The sequence below is a fragment of the Phytophthora cinnamomi genome, assembly GCF_018691715.1.
Source record: "Phytophthora cinnamomi strain GKB4 chromosome Unknown Contig129, whole genome shotgun sequence".
NCBI lineage: Eukaryota > Oomycota > Peronosporomycetes > Peronosporales > Peronosporaceae > Phytophthora > Phytophthora cinnamomi.
In genome coordinates, this window is record NW_027151062.1 from 176,193 (window position 1) to 195,744 (window position 19,552).

A 19,552-nucleotide genomic window follows, 5' to 3' on the forward strand; every position below is an offset into this window, starting at 1 on the left:
CGAAGGCCGTGATCGTGTCGTCTACTACCAATCGCGTCAGCTGAAGCCAGCTGAGCGCAACTATCCGGTGCATGACAAGGAACTCCTTGCCATGAAGTATGCACTCGCAAAGTTCCGAGTGTACTTGCTTGGGAGTAGACCATTTGTGGTCTACACCGACCATGCTTCACTGCGCACCGCAGTGAAGTCGCCACACATTTCACAAAGAATGGCGAGATGGCTCTCATTCTTTGCGGAGTATAACTTCCGGGTCGAATACAAACCCGGAAGATTGAACGTGGTGGCCGACGCGTTATCACGTCGGCCGGACTATGCAGAAGCTGTTGACGTCAATGCCATTGACGCCATGCGATCGAGCAAAGCCACATCATCTCTGTTGGATGATGTGAAGGCCGCGTACGCGCACGACGCGGACGCGAAGCTCTGCTGGCCTATGGCACAGCCCTTCTGACAAGTCCCGTCAGAAACTGCCCAAGCACCTTCGAGCGCGTGCACACCGCTTTCGTGTGCACGACGGACTACTGCTTTACAATGCAGTCGACGACAACGCAGATCGCGTTGTCGTGCCAAATGACCATGACCTGCGACTCAGGATCATGTACGAGTATCACGATGCCCCGACTGCGGGACATCTCGGACGTGAGAAGACATACGTCCTTCTCACGCGCGACTTCTACTGGCACCACCAGTATAAGTGGGTGCGCAAGTACATCCGTGCTTGCGAGGTATGCCAACGCGTAAAGCCTGCGCCATTCGCGCAGGCTCCACTGCAATCACTACCGACTCCGTCGGAGTGTTGGAAGTCCATGTCTTTGGACTTCATCTTTGGTCTTCCCCCGGACAGCGGAGGGAACACTGGTGTTGTGGTCTTTGTAGACCGTTTCAGCAAGATGGTACATCTTGCTGCGGTGCCAGCAGAGGTGACCGCGAAGCAGACGGCCCGTCTGCTCGTCGACATGGTGTTCAAACACCATGGCATGCCGACCGACATTGTGTCGGACAGAGACCCGCGCTTCACAGCGCATCTGTGGCAAGAAGTGTTTACACTTCTTGGGAGCCAACTTTCCATGTCGACTGCGGATCATCCGCAGACGGACGGTCAAACCGAGCGCGTGAATCGCGTGCTCGTCGATATGTTGAAGAGCTACGCTCACTCGTTCCAATACTGGAGCGAGTGCTTATCGATGGCAGAGTTTGCCATCAACAACTCAGTGCATGCCTCGACCGGGCATACACCGTTCTACGTGAATGCCATGCGGCATCCACGCCTACCGAGTTTACTCGGAGTGATGGCTCCCACTTTAAGTGGGGGAGGATCTACGACTGCAATACAGCAGCCGCAGAAAACCGCTGACACTTGCACAGTGTCAGCTGCAACAATGGACAAACCACATGAGTCTGCGCAGGGCGCAGACTCCCCGAACAACAAGGCCAACGACCACGGGTCTGCGCAGGGCGCAGACACCGCAAGAAACCACGCAGAGGCCGGGCCTCTAGCGGAGAGCGAGCTGAATGACTTCAGCTCGGATGCAATCAGTTTCATCACCAAAAGACAAGCCGTGATTCGGTTTGTCCAAGACACTATAGCAGCTTCTGTTGATCAACAGAAGCTGAACGCAGACAATCCGGGCAGAGGCAACACAAATGAATTCAAAGTTGGTTCATTAGTTTTGTTAGCTACACAAAACCTGCCTAGACATGCAGTTTCGGATTTCGGAGCAAGCAAGCTTGCTCCGCGCTTCATCGGGCCGTTCACTGTGTTGGCACGGCACGGCAACGCATACACGCTAGACATACCGTCTAGCATGCGCCTCCATCCGACCTTTTACGTCGGACGGCTGAAGCCATACCTGCGGCACGAGCCATCTAGCTCGGCTGACCCGAAGCCTCGGCAGGAGCCGAGGCAGAAGCGGAGGACTTGGCCTCGGCGACGAGCAACCTCTCCTCCAGCGCGCGGACGCGCTGGAGCAACCCCTTCATCTGGGTCCCCAGCTCGACCTGGATATTCGAGGCGGTCTGCGAGACCGCCGCGACTTGGGCCTTCTGGTTCGCCAGCTCCTGTTTCAGGGCGGCGGACTCAGCGCCCTGCAGACGCTCCACGACGGTCACCCGGTCGTGGAGAGGCGCATACTGATCAGCCCGGGGCTGATCATACCCGGGGCGTGTTCCCACCCCCGCCACCGCCGATCCGTGACGCCCGCGGCTCAACCTGCTGGATTGTTGAGCGGATTGTTGACCATAGTATCCCGAAAACGAACCCTCAAGGGGCTCGTTTTCGTATTCGTTGGAGAGGATTTCCTCCCCATCAAGATACAAGGGAGCCGCGGAACGTCTTGCTGGAGGACGTTCCGGAAATGGTGAGGGCGTACGAGGAGCAGTACGTGCTGGCGCAGCGGAAGTAGTACGAGCGCTGCGATCATCGCTAGCGCCCGAACCCTCACGTGCTAAAAACTTAGCACGGAGCTCTTTGAGACTCTCGGGCACACGGAACGACGTGTACCCGTACAGGTCGCGGTCGCCCAAGCGGGCCGCGTCTGGGAAGCACTTCGTGCACTTAAGCCCTTGGGCACAGCGCACGGCACATTTGCCTCCTCCGCAGCAACGTGGAGTTGCTCCAACTTTCCACGCTTCGAGTACGTCTCGAAGCGATCACGCGCTTGCTTAATCCGATCACGGTAAGCACTCGGTTTCTTGTTGAACTTTTCAACAAAGCGTTCCAACTTTGACAAAGTGCCTGCCATTCGGGCACTTTGCTGCGAGAAGATGTCTTCTTGCTTTGAAACCATCGGAGCTCATGAAAGAGTCCGATGTAGTAATCGCGCCTTTGATGCGTTTCCGCATCAAAGTGCAGCTCGGCAGCCACAGCGTCATCTTTGATGGCGCTGCATACGTACAGCGGCACCTCATTCGGAGGTACCGAGTTCCCAAACCGGTCCGCGATCTCGGACGCGGACGGCATCCATGGATCGCGCGCTGCAGGCGCAGCGCGCGGAGAGCCTTGAGCTTTAACATCACGCGCTGCAGCAGCAGCGCGCGGAGTACTGAGAGCCCCAGCGGAAGCGAGTGGGGTATCGCTCTCAGTACGCGAACGCTTCGAACTCGAAGCGTCCGATTCGTCCCCTTCACGCGGGCGAACGTTCTTGGCGTGAGGGTCGAGCGATTCGATCGACACTGAGTCTTTACGCTTTGAGGGCGAGTCCTCCTCGCCCTCCATGTCTTCATCGTCGTCGACGAAGTCGACGACGTCACCGCACTTCGCCTTCTGGCGTTCGAAGTAGTCGTCGATGGAGAGATGACTCCCCATCGACTTTGCGGACTTCTTCTGAGGCGCGCTCATCGTTGAATGAGCGCGGATTTCTTCTCCAAACGCGGAGAATTGACGAATGGTCAATTCCAAAGATTGACGTGCGGGGACCCCGCGCGTCTAACCTTATAAGGGGGGGATGGTGTAACGGGTTACACGTACAAGTGGCTGCAAGCCACTTGTGAATTTAACAGATAGGTTATCTGTTAAACGTTTTGGATACTTCCTCACATTGGTGTAAGACACACCGATGGATACATCGAAGTGGACCACCACAGTGAGTGGTCCACACATACCCAAAAGATCCTATTGGTAGAAAGCAGCATCTTTCTACCAATCAGAGACATGCATATTAGCGGGGCTCTGACAGCCAGCCGCTGCCAACCCTTTCATAGATGATAAACAGTTTTTAGCAGATTTTAGAGGAAGATCAATTTACAAACAATACAGTTCTCATTTTACCTAATCTAAGTCACTTGGAATCCTTTTGTTACTTAACTTATATTTGTGTATTCAAATATAATTAACCTAAGTAATTACTAAGTACTTACGCTTCCTCATACACGTTGCGCAACGTGTAAGCTAAAGTAGTGAGTCAAGTTAGACCCACTACACCATGACCTTGAGCTCAGCGGGGGTTCCAACACATCGTTAGATCCCGAACGACTAAGAACGACCAATGTGTTTCCGGAGTCGAAAGCTAGACAAAAAAGGTGTTCCAGTTTAGCAATGGCAGCGCTGTGAGTGCTCGAGGCCTTAGATAACGGTAATTATATATTATCTACTTAAAGTAAGGCACACCTCGCTTGCAAAAGACAATGATTTTGTGTCCAAGGCTAAATCGATCGTCAACTTCGACAACCAATTCTAGTTGCATACCATTGGTTTTTCTGGAAAAACTGAACTCAAGCAAGGTTCATTGAAAGAAAGAATGAAATTGCAGCACTCGATAACAAATGACTCTGAGCAAGGGGGACCATCTTGTGTACTGCATTTTGGGATTTGCTTGAGAAAATAAATAAAGTGTAGTTTTATTGGAAAGATAAACTTATCGATCAAAACTAAGCTGACCATGCATATAGCATTTGCATCCCTCCAAGTATTTGTTGTTACGTACTTGTACTACATAATATGTACCTAGTAAATCGGTTGGGCTTTCTCATATCGCAGCGCATTTCGGAGCTTGCCTCACTAAAGATACGCTTTAGGATGCGCCTTGTATTTCTCATAGAGACGGCCCATTTTCTTTGCCGTCTTTTCCGAGCGAGTTGAGCGATAGAAGTCGGTGACAGCGATTGAATCTACCTTTCGAATCGCTAGATCCGAAAAAAATGGGCGTTCCTTCTTGATGATCTCGATTTCCTTCGCGTCCTTGGCAGCCTGCCTTTTCGCGGCCCCCGGAATGAGGGCCTTGATGGTTTCCCATTTGATGCCTCGATCTTCCTCGCCGCCGTCGTTGACGTGTTCCTGGGTGTCGACGTTCCGCAGAGACCTTTTCACGTTGTCACCAGCGCTCGATACGCGATGGACGGGCAGGATTAAGATCGGCTTGACTTCATCGGCTTCCGTGATCGTGGAGAAGCCATTCACGCAGACAAGATGAGCAGCTGCTGTGAAAGCAATCAGTGCGCTGTACAGACGCATCAGCTTCGTATTCCACGGGTAGAATTCGTAAATGAAGAAATGTGAACTGGGTCGAGGTGCACGCGAGGCGGTGAAGCCAGTCATTTGTTCAACAAGATTGTTTGATCCAAACTGTATGTCTTTCATTGGCTTTGAATTGCCCTGTCTCAACACCATCTCCGGTACATTCAAAATTGCAAACATTGTACTGACATTACACGAAGGGTGGTTATTTTACACATACCTAACTTTGAAAAGATGAGTATCTCAACGTCCATGTAACTGGCGTACAGTACCGTGGCTGAGCTGTTACAGCTCTGAGTGCCAGAAAAGTTTTGAGTGCCAGCTTCTGTCATTTGGGGAAGAATTTGAAAACATTTCTGGGATACCGGTAGTGCCAGCAATTTTCATTTGGCGGGTGTTTATCCCTGGGGCTAAGTTACATACCCGTGGCTGACACGAGCTCACGGATACCGTTAGGTGACTCGGTGAGCCATTGGGAAAGGCGTTGGGGCTATACACCACGTGTGGACCGTGTGCATCCTGTGCTTTGGAGGTGTAATGTACATTGGAATTCCTTCTTGTGTATTATATTTTTTACAGGCGGCAACAAAAGCAACAATTGCACAGCGAAGTGTTTGCCACCGCTACCGGCGAGCACCAACGTGGCCGCCGACAAGTGCTGAGCCTGCCGTGTGTGCTGCTGGTGCTCCCGGCGCTGCACTGCGCGGGCGGGGCTCGAGCACCTCTACCAGCAGCTGGGTTCATAGCTTTGTGTGTGCATCCACCGTCGTTTTCTGGTGGAGTCATTTCAGTAGCTCAAAGTTGCCATTGATGGCGGTGTTGGCCATCGCCCTAGTTGTGAAGCTCTCCGAGTGGTTTTCAAGCAACCATGAAGGGACAAGAGAAATCGATTCACAGTACTCACGAGTAAGATTCCAGCAACACCACGACTCACGATAGTAATAAGAAGTAACGAAGTCTGCGACTTGATCCCCCCAGCCTTTCACGTGTTTGTTCGAACAGTTTTCATGCAGCCGGTTTACCACTTTCACATGTCCATTACATGCGGCTCCACTCATCTCAAGCATGTTGTCTCCTTCGTTTCGGTTGGCATGTAGCCACTTTGTCACTTCCAAATGATCATTACTGTCATGTGGTGAAAGTGAAATTGGGAACTGAGTAGATTTGTAGATAGAGCCCGTGGCTCCTTACTGCATAGCTTCCTACTTCTACGAACCACCACCTTGCTGCAGTCGTGCTGCAGCCACTCGTGGCGTTCTTGCTAACCGGCTCGTTCCGAGATCGGCTTGGACCAATTTGGCGGACCGCCGGAACCTTGTGCGCGCGCCACAGATCATGATCCTGCTGACAATTACTAAGGCAGCTAAATCCACAGCCTTAGTCGTACATCGTCGACAACGGTCACGATTTGGAAACACGCCCCACTCCTCTCGTTTGCGCTTCCTGCCCTGCGAAGCGTCGACCTCGTGCAAGTACCAGAGTACGTCCAAGTGCCCGTGACACGGCGAAACATCCATCATCGCTACAGGTTTCATAGTTCGTGGAGCAGGCCTACGGTAGAAAATGTTCTCGACGTTCGAGCCCGAGTAATTAATTTCAACTTGCTGACTCGTACATCGCACTTGAGGGGTCAAGGGGTAGTATCAGCTTGTGACAACAGATACTTCGAAGTAGGACGTGCCCGTATCTCTTCCATTAATCTTTCTTCATTTCTCCGATAATCCTGATCATGCCAATGGGATGCCAGCAACCATTCGTCAATCTCGTGATCGCCCAACTTTGCCGCCAACATCACTGTATCATTTACAATTGCTCTGTTGTCTCCATGACTATGACTCAGCAGAAACCGCACTGCCTTCCAGCAAGTCGGCCGCTCTGCATCAGTGGAATCATTTGGAATTTCGCACACGAAGACATCGTTTTTGCCCCCAACTGGTTGTGAAGTGCTGGTGAGGAAACTCCCCCTTGTACTGTAGTGATAGTCTTTAGTGTGGACCAACTTGGTGCGTCTCTCAGACCTCGCATCCACACGAAACCCAAAAGAGCCACAGAATCAACGTGACTCAGCTCCACCACCTTGGACTGAGGCATGTCACTCACTAGAAATTCCGTCGATGAAGTAAAGAGTTTAGTTCAGCAATGGCAAAACGTATTGACGTGTGAACATCCGAAGACCTCATAACCAGAAAAGCCGACAATTATATATATACCTATTTTACTGGGATAGCAGTGACCCCGGAGGGAGTGCTGTGGCCAGCCCAACACACATTAATTAGGTGTTGCTGGTAACTGGCTCCAGTAACTGCATGACGCTAGGTGGCGGAGACTTCGCTTGCGCAGGTCCTCCTGGAACTCCTCGGACGCGGCCTGCTGTGCCTGTACATCAACCAACAGTTCGCGCTCGCGCTCATACTCCTCCGACATGCCCGACTTCCTCAGCGCCACTATGTTGCCCGCTTTCAAGTGATCCAGCAGCAGCTTCACGCGAGCCTGACACGCCCCTGCAGTCTTGTCCAGATGAAAGTCGCTGTGTCCCCTTAGCTGGTCGCACACTTCCTGCCATCCGTCCATCACGTGCGGGGCTTCGTGGCCAGGACCTGCGTGAGCAATATGATGTCGTCCGCCGACACAAACTGCTTCCTGCTAGCCGCTCTAGGAGTCGACGTCGCGCTCTTCTTCGACGGCGGGATCAGCAACAGCTCGTCCTCCGTCTCCTCTCCGTCGTTCGCCTCCTCCCTCGATCGTTTCTCTCCAGCCGCAGCAGCAGCAGAGCTCTCGTCCGCAGCAGCCACTCGCTCAGCAGCGACAGGTCGACGCCGCCGCGCTCCTGTAAACATTGAATTGGTCACCTTAAAAAACAACACAAGACAGAGTGCCACGCGAGAAAATAAATATCGTGCTGACAAGAAATTCATTCGACGAATAAATTATCAGAACGGAAAATATAAATATATATTTTCGGCTTCCCTGCTCATACCACGATTATGTTGTGGAAAATACTACAAAATACTCCGAGACATATTCGCGATGTACCAAAAGTCAGTACTTCTGAAATATAAACAATCAAGCACCTCCGGTAGCCTCCACCATAATTGTTGTGCATTCCATATTTCGGACTTCAACACGCTGAATTGGGCAAGTTCTCACCGTTGTTCACTTGTAGCGGGTCCACAATGAGCTCGTTCGTCTTGAAACTACTGCCCCGAAGAACGCCGATCTAATTTGGTGCACCTTTTTGAGATGATGCAGCGGTGAGGGCTCACTGCAGATAGCAACAAGAACGGTATGTCTGAAGTCGTTCGTTTCCCAGTCGTAGCATCGCAAAAAGGGAAAGTGCATTCACCTTGGTGTCGACCTCACTATCAATGTTCCCAGAGGTGGAGGCATTTGAACCCCACCTTGCACCGACTCACTCTTCAAGTCGCGCTCTTGGAAAACATGCATCACCGCGACCTTTGCTGCGCCAACTCAAGTGATGAAGAAGATGAGGATCCGGTCACTGTCATCTCGCCGCGTCTACGCCGTACATATATATCAGTCTTCTATTCGATCGATGATGTCGAGTTCGACGGCCATATGCATCACCACGCTGCCAATTTGCACGACCGAGTTTTCAACCCCAGCAAACGCAGGCGCGAAGACAACGAATCGCGCAGCAGTAGGATGGAAGACGGCGGCACCCTGGGTTTGGTTCGCCCCACTCCCAAACGGCTTAAGACGGACGGAAGCCAGCTAGTGCATGGTACGTGGTTGCACAACCTCGGCACTCAAGTTGAAAACGGTCGAGACTTCTTGCCGTCAAGAACACCATTCATCGAGACATGCCATACTTTTCAACCTATCTGCTGGCCTGGGGACAACACCGTGGTGCTCGATCCTGATGATCGTTTTCAGCGTCGAAGCTCATGATTCCAAGTTAGGTTCAGGAATTTGTAGAAGCAGCAACAACAATCAACAAAATCGGCTCGAGCAGCCTATGCAAGTCTCTACACTTGCTTTGGCAACGAAGATATACAATAACAATAAAAAGTATCGACACACTTGCGTTAGGTAGTTGGACAAAAGATAAATTTTCAGTTTATGTTCTTGCCATAGAAATACCCGACACTACGTCGGCGTTTCTTGCACGATAATTCGTTCGAGAAACTACCTCGGGAGTTTGGCGCACTCAGCAATCTCGAAATGCTGGACATACAAAGCAACCAGCACCGCAGGCTGCCAAAGTTATGTCTTTGTCTTCCGAAGCTCACTCGGTTCGATTTAAGGTGCAACAAGCTTCGCAAATTACATGATGCGTTCGGAATCTGAGCGCTCAGAGGATGAAGACGTCAAGGATGTATCGAACAATCTGGTGAATCTTCTTGCAGCGTTGACCACAGTGCAGTACCTTGATTTGAGCGATATCGCGCTAGTTGTACTCCCAAAGCGGGATTGGGATTGTCTTGCCGATCTTTGCACTTAAAGCTCGCTCGCAATCGATTTCAAGTGCTTTCTGCTGCGGTTAGGAAAACACGAGAGCTTCAGCGGCTTGACATTGCTGGGAACAAGATGAAAACGTTGCCTGCCTCCCTCTTTCGCAGTAAAGCACTCGCGTTTCTCGACCTCCACCAAAATGCACTAGAGGAAATACCAGGCAACGCTGGTGAGTATGAGCTTCTCGTCCGTCTCGTTTTAACGAGAACCCGCGGCCTGAGAGGTCTACCATCAAGAATTTGTCAGCTTTCTCGTCTGCAGGAACTCCGGGTGGACAAATCCTGTTTCTTGGTGCTGGAAGACGAGCAAACTATTTTTTTGTCGGGGTATAGATTTTTCTTCTCAACTGAGCAGAGCTCGTATGTTCATGTCAGCGGATTTTTTTTCAAGGCCGAGTTGGTTGACGTGTACAATCTCAGCGAATACGAAGGCAGGGTTCCAGATCAACGGCTTCGTCGTGAAGGACATATACTACAGTACATGTAAGTAAGGAGAGTCGACAACACGTGAGCTTCTCATAAAATTCGGGTAGTGCGATGCATCTTATAGAGCCTTGCCGTTGTACACGAGTTGGTTGATCTTCTCCGGTAACAGCTCGGCCATCTCGCCGCAGATGGTAAGCTCCGTCTGAAAGCTGCGGCGCAGCTCTGTGCCCTGCTGTCCCGGATACTTTTGTTCGTACTTCCGAACGAGCTCTACCACAGCCTCGTGGTAAGCAAGGCTCTGGCGCCAATATCCCACAGTCTTCGAGGTGTCTGACGGAAATGTGACTTTGCCGCAGGCGTGAGCAAGTCCGAAGTAGCCGAGCAGCATGGTACGGAACTCCTTTGGTGACATGGCTTCACTTGGAAGTGGAACCGACTTACCACCACACAAGACGCTAACCCGCACGGGGTCTTCTTTGGTAGATCCGTCAGGCTCAGACGACGGGTAGTAGAGTAGCAGGAACTGTTGGTAACACTGGATCGCCTTGGTTGCATACGCCATGGCCTTCTCCCCCGCTTCCTTACTGCGTTTAAGCTCGAACACGTCGGCATTCACCTCTGCGCACTCGAAGTAGAGTTCCTGTAGCAGATCGCTGAAGGCGCGCTCGTTCAATGTGTCGCCCAACATTGGTGTCAGCAGTGCCAAACGTCGTCTGTGCATAGCAACTTGCCGTCCCCGAGCATCTTCGAAGGGCAGTAGTCGCTTATACAGAGCGCTTTCGCGCTGGAGGAGGCGCACATGCTGCGTCACAAAGCCATCCAGCACGAACAGCTCGCGGGCGCGGGTACAGGCCCTGAGACCCATCTTAAACACGTCACGAGCTTGGTCAAAAGTCTCCACACTTGATGCGGGTACAAACTCCATGCCAAAACCTGTCGGTTTGGTTTGTTCGTCCGCACTAGGTACTTTCTGGTCACTCAGAGCCAATTTGGCCAGCGTGGTCTCCATGCTGCTGGGCCGTGGTAGGACAGGGTAAATATCGTCAACACTGTAGCTATCCCTCCTCATACCTGCAAGCTGAAGCGTTATGACATGCAGCCTGCTCCAGGTCGAGTAGATCTCAGCCACTAGAATCTTTTGGTCGTCATCATCGCCGCTGTTGTCAGATCCGTGGTGGAGCAGCATGTACTCGCTGGCTTTAAGACAGGTCGCCGCATCCTTCGGGTTGTCCGTATCCAGGTAGAACTCCACGAGTTTCAATGCATTGCGCACCCACTCGTGCGCTCCTGCAAACCGCGTCGTGTCTCCCTGCTCCGTATCATGCACGCACTGCAGCAATTGAAGCTCCAAAGTCGACAGGCAGAACCTCGCCGAGTCACCCGCCATCCCCAAGCTGCCATACACCTGCGCCAAGTAAAAGTGCGTGTGCGTTAAAGCCGCCGCCAACGCGCCATGCTTCTTCTCCTCGGACTTGTCGCACAGCGTCTGTGCCGCCGAGAGATAGCACAGCGCCCTCAACGGCCGCGAGCGGTTCGACCAAAGCACTCCGAGCTGGTTCAGCAGCTCCACCACGAACTCCTCGAACTCCTCGTGCTCTGACTTCACCTCCACCTGGGGCATCTCATCTAGAAGCTTGGGCGCCGTCTCCTTGGCAGCTTCAGGGCCAGAAGATCCGTCGTCCGCCACGATGGCCGTCGTGAACGTCACGAGCCCCGGGAAGAAAAAGTTGCCCGCTTCCTCCAGCGCTGGCTGGGCGTCTAGAACCACACAGAAACGTAAAATTAAGAGCTAAAATCTTTGATATGAGGCCCCCAGAGCTCGGAAAGGGCTCAAAACACCACGCACGGTGGGGCTCCTCCACCGCCAGATACGTGGCGCCCAGTTTGGCGGCTGCGATGGCCATTTCCTGCATGAAAATAGGAAGCAACAGCGACAGTTTAGTGTATTTTCGCCTAAGTTTTGGCGTTTTGAGGCTTCTAGAGGGCGTCACACACAGCGGGGGGAAGCGCTGTGGTCCGCAGCTTCTGCAGAATCTCCAGCACGCGGTAGTGAGACGCGTAGGGCGTCGCATCGGGGCATTCTTCCTGCTCAAAATGTGGGGATTAGACGCTGTTTTAAGACTGCAATTGCGGCGCTACGACTGGACGGGGGATGAAGCCAAGTAGTGCGGCAGGAAGAGGAGATCCAGGCGCGTTCAACGCACCGCCGCAATGCTGTCGAGACGGCGCAGAAGCGCGTGGAAGTCCTCGGGAAGATCGCTCATGCTGCGACGTCCGCTGGTATCCTGTCGCACGAAGCGCTCAATGTTGTGTTTTACAGATGCGAAAAAGTACTACAGTAGGTTCAAAAATCATCAATTAGGATATAATGAAGTTAGGTGAATTGGAGGTTTTGTGAAAATCTAACGACAGTTGTTACTATAATAGTCTAGAGATCGTAATGACTATGAAGAGTGTGTACCGGTTTGAAGGTACTCGCGGATTTTTTTTCGGATTTTACCAATCCGCCATTTACAAACGAGCTTGTGCCTGGTATCACCACTAATCAGGATACAATGATGCTTTGAGAGACCACATCAGCTGATTCTGGTGAGGACACGGGCAAGATGGAGCTTCCTGGGTTGAAGTTGTTGTCGTAAGTGGTTGCACAGTCCACAGTGTCAATTGAGGGCGGCGACCAATCTGATTGCCGTTTTCTGGTGCTTGAAATACAATCCTCGCTGTAGTTAGTTTAGTCGACGGCAGTGTTCGCGAGGGTCCAGCACGACGGGACTCTTCAGGCCTCTGAGCCTTGAACTGGCCCGAATCGCTGCTATCTTTGCAGCGTCTTACGACCGACACCCGCCTTGGTGCGTTGGCTCCGTCGCCCTCATTCCGTCAATCTCGGTCAACGCAGACAGACAGCGTGACAAGAATTGAAGCGCTGTTTGCTGCTGGACAGTGATGGCGCACGTGGTCATGTGCCGCTTCCTGCGCTTGGGCTGCAGCGAAGACGAGCACCCGCTCTTCCGCCGTGAGTACGCCAGGTAGGAGGCGCCACGCGTGACGCGGCGTTCACGAGTTCACTCGTGAACATGTCTACATGGCAACTTTTCGCTAATCGCGGGACGGATACAATTGTGTCCTCCACAGGAGCAACCGAGAGAAAGGAGTCAAGGTGCAACATCGAACGCCAGTGTCTTCGATTGGTCGGTGTAGGACCAGGACTAACGCAATGCTCTTGTTGAATTAGCTGCTCCGGTGCTTCCCGCACTGCTGTCCGGAGCACGTCAAGCGCAGCTACTGTGGGTGCTCCGTCCACCTGCTCGTGACCTTCTCTGCGGATGTGCGTGACGTTGATCTGGATGAAGTGTTGGTGGCGACTCGGTTCGAGCCCTCGCGGGTGGCTCCGCTGTGGCCAGCCAGTCTGGCAGGATTGTTTCGAGATGCTGGTGCTCCTGGGGACGACGACAGCGCCAGATACGACAACGAGCGGAAGCTTGGCGTGGGAGAAAACGTTCAACTTCCCGCGAGTCTGCTCGCATTAAGCGCAGATCCGTCGTCCAATAAGGGGGCTGTCTGGGTGCGTGCTGAGAGGGAGAGTGCATCGATGCAGGGCCGTTTTCCAAAGGTAACTACGAGAGTCGACTGCATCGATATGGTCAGCGTGAAAGCCACTAACTGTTTGATAGAATACTGTGTTGTACGCCATCAACAAGCGCAGGTACCCCAAGTGGTTTTACAACTACGACAGCAGTACCACGCGCACGCAGCGTGAAATGACCCACCACCTCGTCGCCTACGTTTTTCGACATAACGTTTCAAGGCATTCTGCGCACCAAAATCAGGTGCATGACAGCGATCCACCGACTGCAGTTGTGTTGGCGCGGCATGCCTCGCCTGCATTCCAGTTGGTCTCGTTTCGACGATCGGGCACAACCAGCAACGACTCTGGCTGCGCACTGCCAGCAGTGGATGCCCCCGCAGTAAACGAGGCCTCACGAGTATATGGTGTCTCAGCGCAGCAGCACTACCAACATCAAAGCCAAGCCCACGACAATACGCAGCAATACGCAGCTCCACGCCAGCAGAATTGGTTCCTAGCCTATCAAAGCGATGAGCACTCTGCAGAAAGCTACAACATCGAGGATGACCTTGATGTTGGTCATAATTCTGCTGGTGGTGATGATCCAGGTCAGTGGCATGGATCTCGTGAGAAGGGTCAACATCTTCTCATCGTGTGGAAGTTTCTCAAGTGTATATCACTGCATGACATGGGGATCAGCGCTGCCACAGTCGGTTCATATCTGTTGCGTGTTTCGGCCACCAGATCTGAATCAGAGCGAGAGCATGTAGCGGTCTCTTTCTTGATTGGTATCTCCGTTCGTTCCCGTGGCCATCAGGATCAGTCTCCATCGCCTATATTTGGTAGCACGTCGCCAGCAACATCATCCCCAGCACCAGAGCGTGATATGATCCGGGTGGTTGTCTGTCTTTTCCTGCGTGGGCTGTCCTCAAGTACTGTCAAGGGGATTCTGTATACAGCAATCCGAATGGAAAGCGATATGGACAGTAAAGAGAAACTACGAGAGCGGTTCATCTTCCTCGTAGACAAGCTATACGATGCTCTCGACGATATTCTGCGCGAAAGCGCGCATGATACCACGGAGTTATCATGCGGGAACCAAGAGACCAGCGTACCTGCTCTCACTGATGCCATCCTAGCGCTCATGTATGGTGAAGATCGGTTTGAAAGCATTCGACCGGAAATCTCAGCCTTGCTAGATAGTCATCAATCGCCAGAGCTGCTGATATATGCTTTGGACGACTTGTTCCAGACGTATACGGCTCAGGTTCGGGAATTCATAATTGCGTCTGCAACTCAACTTTATGGGATTGACCTGGGTCGTGATACAGAGGCGCGAGTCGACAGGAGCGCCGTGCTTCACAGCGGGTTCAGCCGTCGATGGACGCTAAATCCTCAGTCGGTGGTAGTTGTTGATGACGCGTTGGGCCGAGCGAGAGATGTACTCCAGGACTTCCGCGTGATTGACGTCGCACAATTTATCTACGAGGCCGGGTGTGTTGACGTCGAGTTGGATATCACGACACCGAGACTCGCCCTTCAGTCCGCATTATCGCTCGCAAATGATGCGACTCAAACGCCGACTTCATTGCTCTTGGATGGTAAGCTGCGCGTCTTCCGAGTATTGCCCAGCGGCTTGTCATCCATGGTCGCGACGGCCGGAGGATGGTCCATCGGCGACTATGCCGGGACGGTGTCAGACGACGGCCAGTCGCTGAGTTTGGATTTCTTCGCGTTCGCAGAAGGATACCATCCTCAGTCTGGGGTCGAAATAGCAGTGGTGCGTCGAGTAAATCTGACACTGACCCTGGCGCTGGGGTGTGGCATCGCTGAGGGAAAACCCATGTGCGCCGATGGTGACTCGAGAACAGCAACCTTGCTAGTCTACGGGATGGTGTACGGCTCCGCATTGAGACCTTCGAATCTCGGCTTGAGAACTGGAAAGCCAAGTGGTCAAGTCTTGGCGCACAGACTGTCGACAACTTCAAGTTCCGATCGAGCTGCCGTGTGGAGCGATCAGAGGTGGATTCCTTTGATGGAGACGCAAGCAGAGTACGTCGCATTCCCGGTGGCACGCACGTAGCTAAGCTCTGGAATCGTACATCCAATTTCCAAAGTCGACAACGAGATCATCTCGCCATCCAAAGTTTACTTTACGCTCATTCACGAACCGCGTCGCCACCAACACTTCATCCAAAGCAGTAGCGTTCTTATATGCCGAGACGGCCACAAGCAAGTGCACGGAGCAGCTGACAACGTAGACCAGCTTAGCACCGGCAAGCTAGATGAGTTGTCCACGGCCATCTCGATTTCTGATAAAATTAAACGCATATCTCCTTGCAATCGACCCGCTCAAGACAGGTGGTGGATCTTGGGGCAGTTTGTCATGTCAAGACGATCACTCGCGTTGAAAGGGGGTGAGGCGGGGGATGCTCGTCTTCGTTGTAGCTCAAATGCAAGAAGCGGCACGGCACCACGTGCACCATGAAGAAGTGAGCAACACGGGAGCTGACGTTGGCAATGATCGTGTGCAATGGAGCTGAGCGCAATCATCGACTCCTGAAGCCGCTGTAAAGCACGGCATTTCTGTCGACACTTTTGCCATTGCATCCTGGTTGAATACCAGCCCGTGGTAACCATAAATTCCCGTAGCTGATCTGGAGTAGTTCGTCCACAGCACTTGATAACGAGTCGGGCGAGTGTGCTTCGTAATCATTGTCGACTATAGAATTACAGACTACTGCGGCGTCGTCACAGCATGTGCACCGCTGCGAAGCACAACATCAGAGACGTGACATACTCACCCATCGTGACGAGCAGAGCTTATCTTTCAGCGAGATGCCAGCTTCCTGAGCTTTGTGAGAATGAAACTAAGTGTGAGAAACACGAGACCGAGTGGCATCCACGTTTAGAATCGGCGGAGATTTTCAACGGGGTGAGCAACGCAGAATAACTATGGGAGTTTCGCGAGTGTTCATCAGCAGCTACGCCTTCCCTAATATGTTTGCTTCGTTTTTCTGAACGAAGCAGAACACATTCGTCCCAAAGTCCTTGCCTTCTTGGCCGTAAATAGCATCCACTGTCGTCCTAATGAGCTTGCCCTGGATGGCGAACGGGTTGACAGCATGACACGAACACATCCTGGTGGAGGGCACTTCTTGTCGAAGCAAATGTCAGTTGGAAGCTAACGCTAGACCTGGGTATTCTGCTTGCATCTTCATCAAAGCTGTTCACTTCAACTCACTCCACGCTGTGGCTCGGTCGGCACTCGATGCGGTAGACAGCCTGTACGACGAGATTTGGACAGTCAGGTGTGCAGTTCTGAAGCCTGGCATCAAAGCGGCGCCGTAGACCATCCCATGCATGAACACGGTTGAGCGACCTGTGGCGTCCTGCTCCAGTATCAGCGTCAGACTTATGCGGCTAGCCACGGTTATTTTGCTACCAGAATGACGGTGGTATGCCTCCGAAACACGAGGAAATCGAGGCTCAGGGACTAGGCGTCGTCCGATAGAGTACCGACGAATTCCCCGATGGACCATCCTCCGGCCGTCGCGATCGTGGACAAGCCGCTGGGCAAAAAGGCGGGAGACACGGAACCTACCATCCAGGAGCAGGGAGATCGGGACCTTGGCAGCCTCATGGTGAACGACAATACTGATTGAACATTGAACTGACACCCGTGACGCTTTGGCATCCACGTCGACATCGAGGTAACCGACCTCGCCGGTGAATTGGGCGACGTCAACCCGCGAAAATCCTGGAGAACGCTTTGTAGTGGACCGGACCCGACGTTGATAACTTGAACCGACCGTCCTGGTCTAACGCCATCCTTTGCCGATGAGTCACATAAAAAAATGTTTCTCCGATCTGAGCCTCAGCCAGTGCCGGTAAAAACAGTTCGTTTTTAAACGAACTGACGAAACTTTTAAAAAAGTTTCGACGTTTTTTTTTTTTTACCGTTTTTATAACAGTAGAAATGTGTAAACCGTTTTTACGCACACCACGCGTAAAAAGTCGTAAGAGTACAGACAACAACGAAAACATCCGGCATGACTGAAAGCCATCCTAGATAGCATTGCGACTCCACAGTGGGCGCCTTCCATAACCGTCATTAAACGGGTTTATGCAACCCTAACCTCAGCATTAAAAGGTGCATTAAAAGGCGTATTAAACGACAGTCATAAAACGTTGTTTGGTCGCCTATATGTCTGGGTCGATCAAAAAAGTCGGCTTTAATGACGGGTTTTAATGTTTAATGTGCACCTTATTCAGCAACCCCATAAAAGCATACAAACCTCCGTGGATAAGCCAACTTCAACACCTTAAACGTGCAACCCTGTTTGAACTGGGGATCTTGCGCAGGCGCGAAAATTGCCGCGCTGGCGCGTTCGCATTCCAGAATCGGCAGGGCGGTGGCGGATTCAGCTCGGACCACGCAGAAAGGTGTGCCGTATCTGTGGGCGCTGACCTCTCTGCTCTGGCTGATCTTTGTCTTGCGCTGCAGTGATGACGACGCTGAGCAAGACTCGTAAGCGCTCGTCTTCGGAGGCCGCTCGCGATGAGTCTGTATGTAGTCCTGCTGGCGCTAGCACAAGTAAGAAGAGCCGCACAAGCGCGTCCGGCACTCTGACCCAGACGAAGCGCGAATATCCGTCAGGAGGAGCGGGCTGGTCAATAGCATCCGCTGTTGGGATCCGTCCGAGACCTCCGACCGAGCCTGCCGCTGTTACCCTCGCGGGGCATGCCGTCGAAGACTTTACGGTTCCTCTGGTCACATGCGTAACCAGTGCGCTCTCGGCGTCGTCGTACACGCCCACGATTGCATCATGGGGGCGCAATCTGGGTATCCGTCGGATCGCACTCGTCGTCTGTCATTACAATCCACTCGCTCCGTGGTTTCAAATCCTTCGACCACTGCAAGCGACAATGGGCATGAGGACGAGAGCGACAGCTCGGAGAGAACGCTGACTCAGTATCTACCGGGTTCCCAGCATGAACTGCTCGAACAAATTGCGAACGAGGAGTGGAGACCCACCGCTTGGCCAATCTTCGTTACCCCGCCCAAGAAGAACGATAATCCTCGCGAATACCGCTTCGAGCGAGTCTTGATTGGGAAACCTTGTGGATGCTCTGAGCGCTGCGATGCTCTGAGCTGTCGAAACGCTCTAAGCAACGCTGCTGTGTGGAGGAAAATTGCAGTTTTGGGGGCAAGTGTGGCAACGCGCTCTCGCAAAACCCCAACCTCGTGCTCAGCGCGCGGAGGTCGTCGTATGAGTTTGGAGTCACGTCGGTGGGGTTGATTCAAGCCGGGGAGGTCATCGGCGAGTATCGCGGTTATCTAACCGAGCTGGGGGACCTGGAGTCACGTGACGCTGTTGAGAACGGCTACAGGATGCTGCTGGACACTCCCTCTGTGGATGGTAAGAGCATCGGTATCGATGCTCTTTGGTGTGGGACGCTCATGAGGTTCGTGAACCACCACTGCGACCCGAACTGCCGCTTCCAGGAGGTCCGAGTGGACCAAGACCTAGCTGTCATCGTGGTGACGCTGCAGGATATCATACCGGGCCAGGAAATCACCGTGTCTTACGGAGACCAGCTGTGGTTTATCCGCAGATGTGGTTGGTGGGGCTGCCAGCACCGCCACCTGCAGCACCTGTAAGGCCAGCCATCGGTGCTCGCCCCTGGCATGTGCATTTGATTCGCGCCGTAGCTTCGGTGCAATGTACTTGAGGTTAGTATAGGGGAATTTCGGAGATCTCAATACAAAAACGTAGTGCTTCTTCAGGCACCATTCTGGCTTTGACGGAGAGAGGGAGAGATGGCGAAGATTTACTCTCGGACTTGCCGTGTCGACCACGCCGTCGACTCAGGGACTAACGTCTGAGTTGGTTGTGTGGATGATGTGCAACAGGGCAGGAAGTCGGGCTACAAGAACTACAGTAAGCAGGAGGTGCTCCTGCTTAGCTTGATCGTGCAGCAGATGAAGCCGCTTGGCAAATACCAGTGGGAAAGGGTGAAGGTTGCCTTCGACAAGGCTCGCCCGAGAACATGACCCGAGCGCGATGCAGATTCCCTCAAGAGGAAATTCAAGGAGGCTGCGGCCACGCCAAAACCCACTGGCAACGCCTCGGT

The 19,552-nt window shown here is 52.7% G+C and overlaps 4 protein-coding genes across 4 annotated transcripts; 1 reads left to right on the plus strand and 3 right to left on the minus strand.

Annotated features, from left to right (window-relative positions):
- Nucleotides 1–4,495: 4,495 nt before the first annotated feature.
- Nucleotides 4,496–5,032, minus strand: IUM83_18687 (uncharacterized protein; the record flags this gene model as incomplete). The annotated part of the gene is made up of 1 exon (XM_067943697.1): nucleotides 4,496–5,032. One exon carries the CDS (start codon nucleotides 5,030–5,032, stop codon nucleotides 4,496–4,498), a length of 537 nt encoding a protein of 178 aa, XP_067780027.1.
- A 2,489-nt stretch (nucleotides 5,033–7,521) lies between these two features.
- On the minus strand, nucleotides 7,522–7,788 carry IUM83_18688 (ARS-binding protein 1; the record flags this gene model as incomplete). Its single annotated transcript, XM_067943698.1, has 1 exon — nucleotides 7,522–7,788. The coding sequence occupies one exon, from the start codon at nucleotides 7,786–7,788 to the stop codon at nucleotides 7,522–7,524; it is 267 nt and encodes an 88-aa protein (XP_067780034.1).
- Nucleotides 7,789–9,967: 2,179 nt separating this feature from the next.
- Nucleotides 9,968–12,113, minus strand: IUM83_18689 (KIF-1 binding protein; the record flags this gene model as incomplete). Its single annotated transcript, XM_067943699.1, has 4 exons — nucleotides 9,968–11,607; nucleotides 11,696–11,756; nucleotides 11,845–11,934; nucleotides 12,054–12,113. The coding sequence occupies 4 exons, from the start codon at nucleotides 12,111–12,113 to the stop codon at nucleotides 9,968–9,970; spliced, it is 1,851 nt and encodes a 616-aa protein (XP_067780033.1).
- A 694-nt stretch (nucleotides 12,114–12,807) lies between these two features.
- IUM83_18690 (uncharacterized protein) lies at nucleotides 12,808–19,079 on the plus strand (the record flags this gene model as incomplete). Its single annotated transcript, XM_067943700.1, has 5 exons — nucleotides 12,808–12,875; nucleotides 12,982–13,006; nucleotides 13,082–13,459; nucleotides 13,521–13,552; nucleotides 18,617–19,079. 5 exons carry the CDS (start codon nucleotides 12,808–12,810, stop codon nucleotides 19,077–19,079), a joined length of 966 nt encoding a protein of 321 aa, XP_067780070.1.
- Between the last annotated feature and the right edge of the window lie 473 nt (nucleotides 19,080–19,552).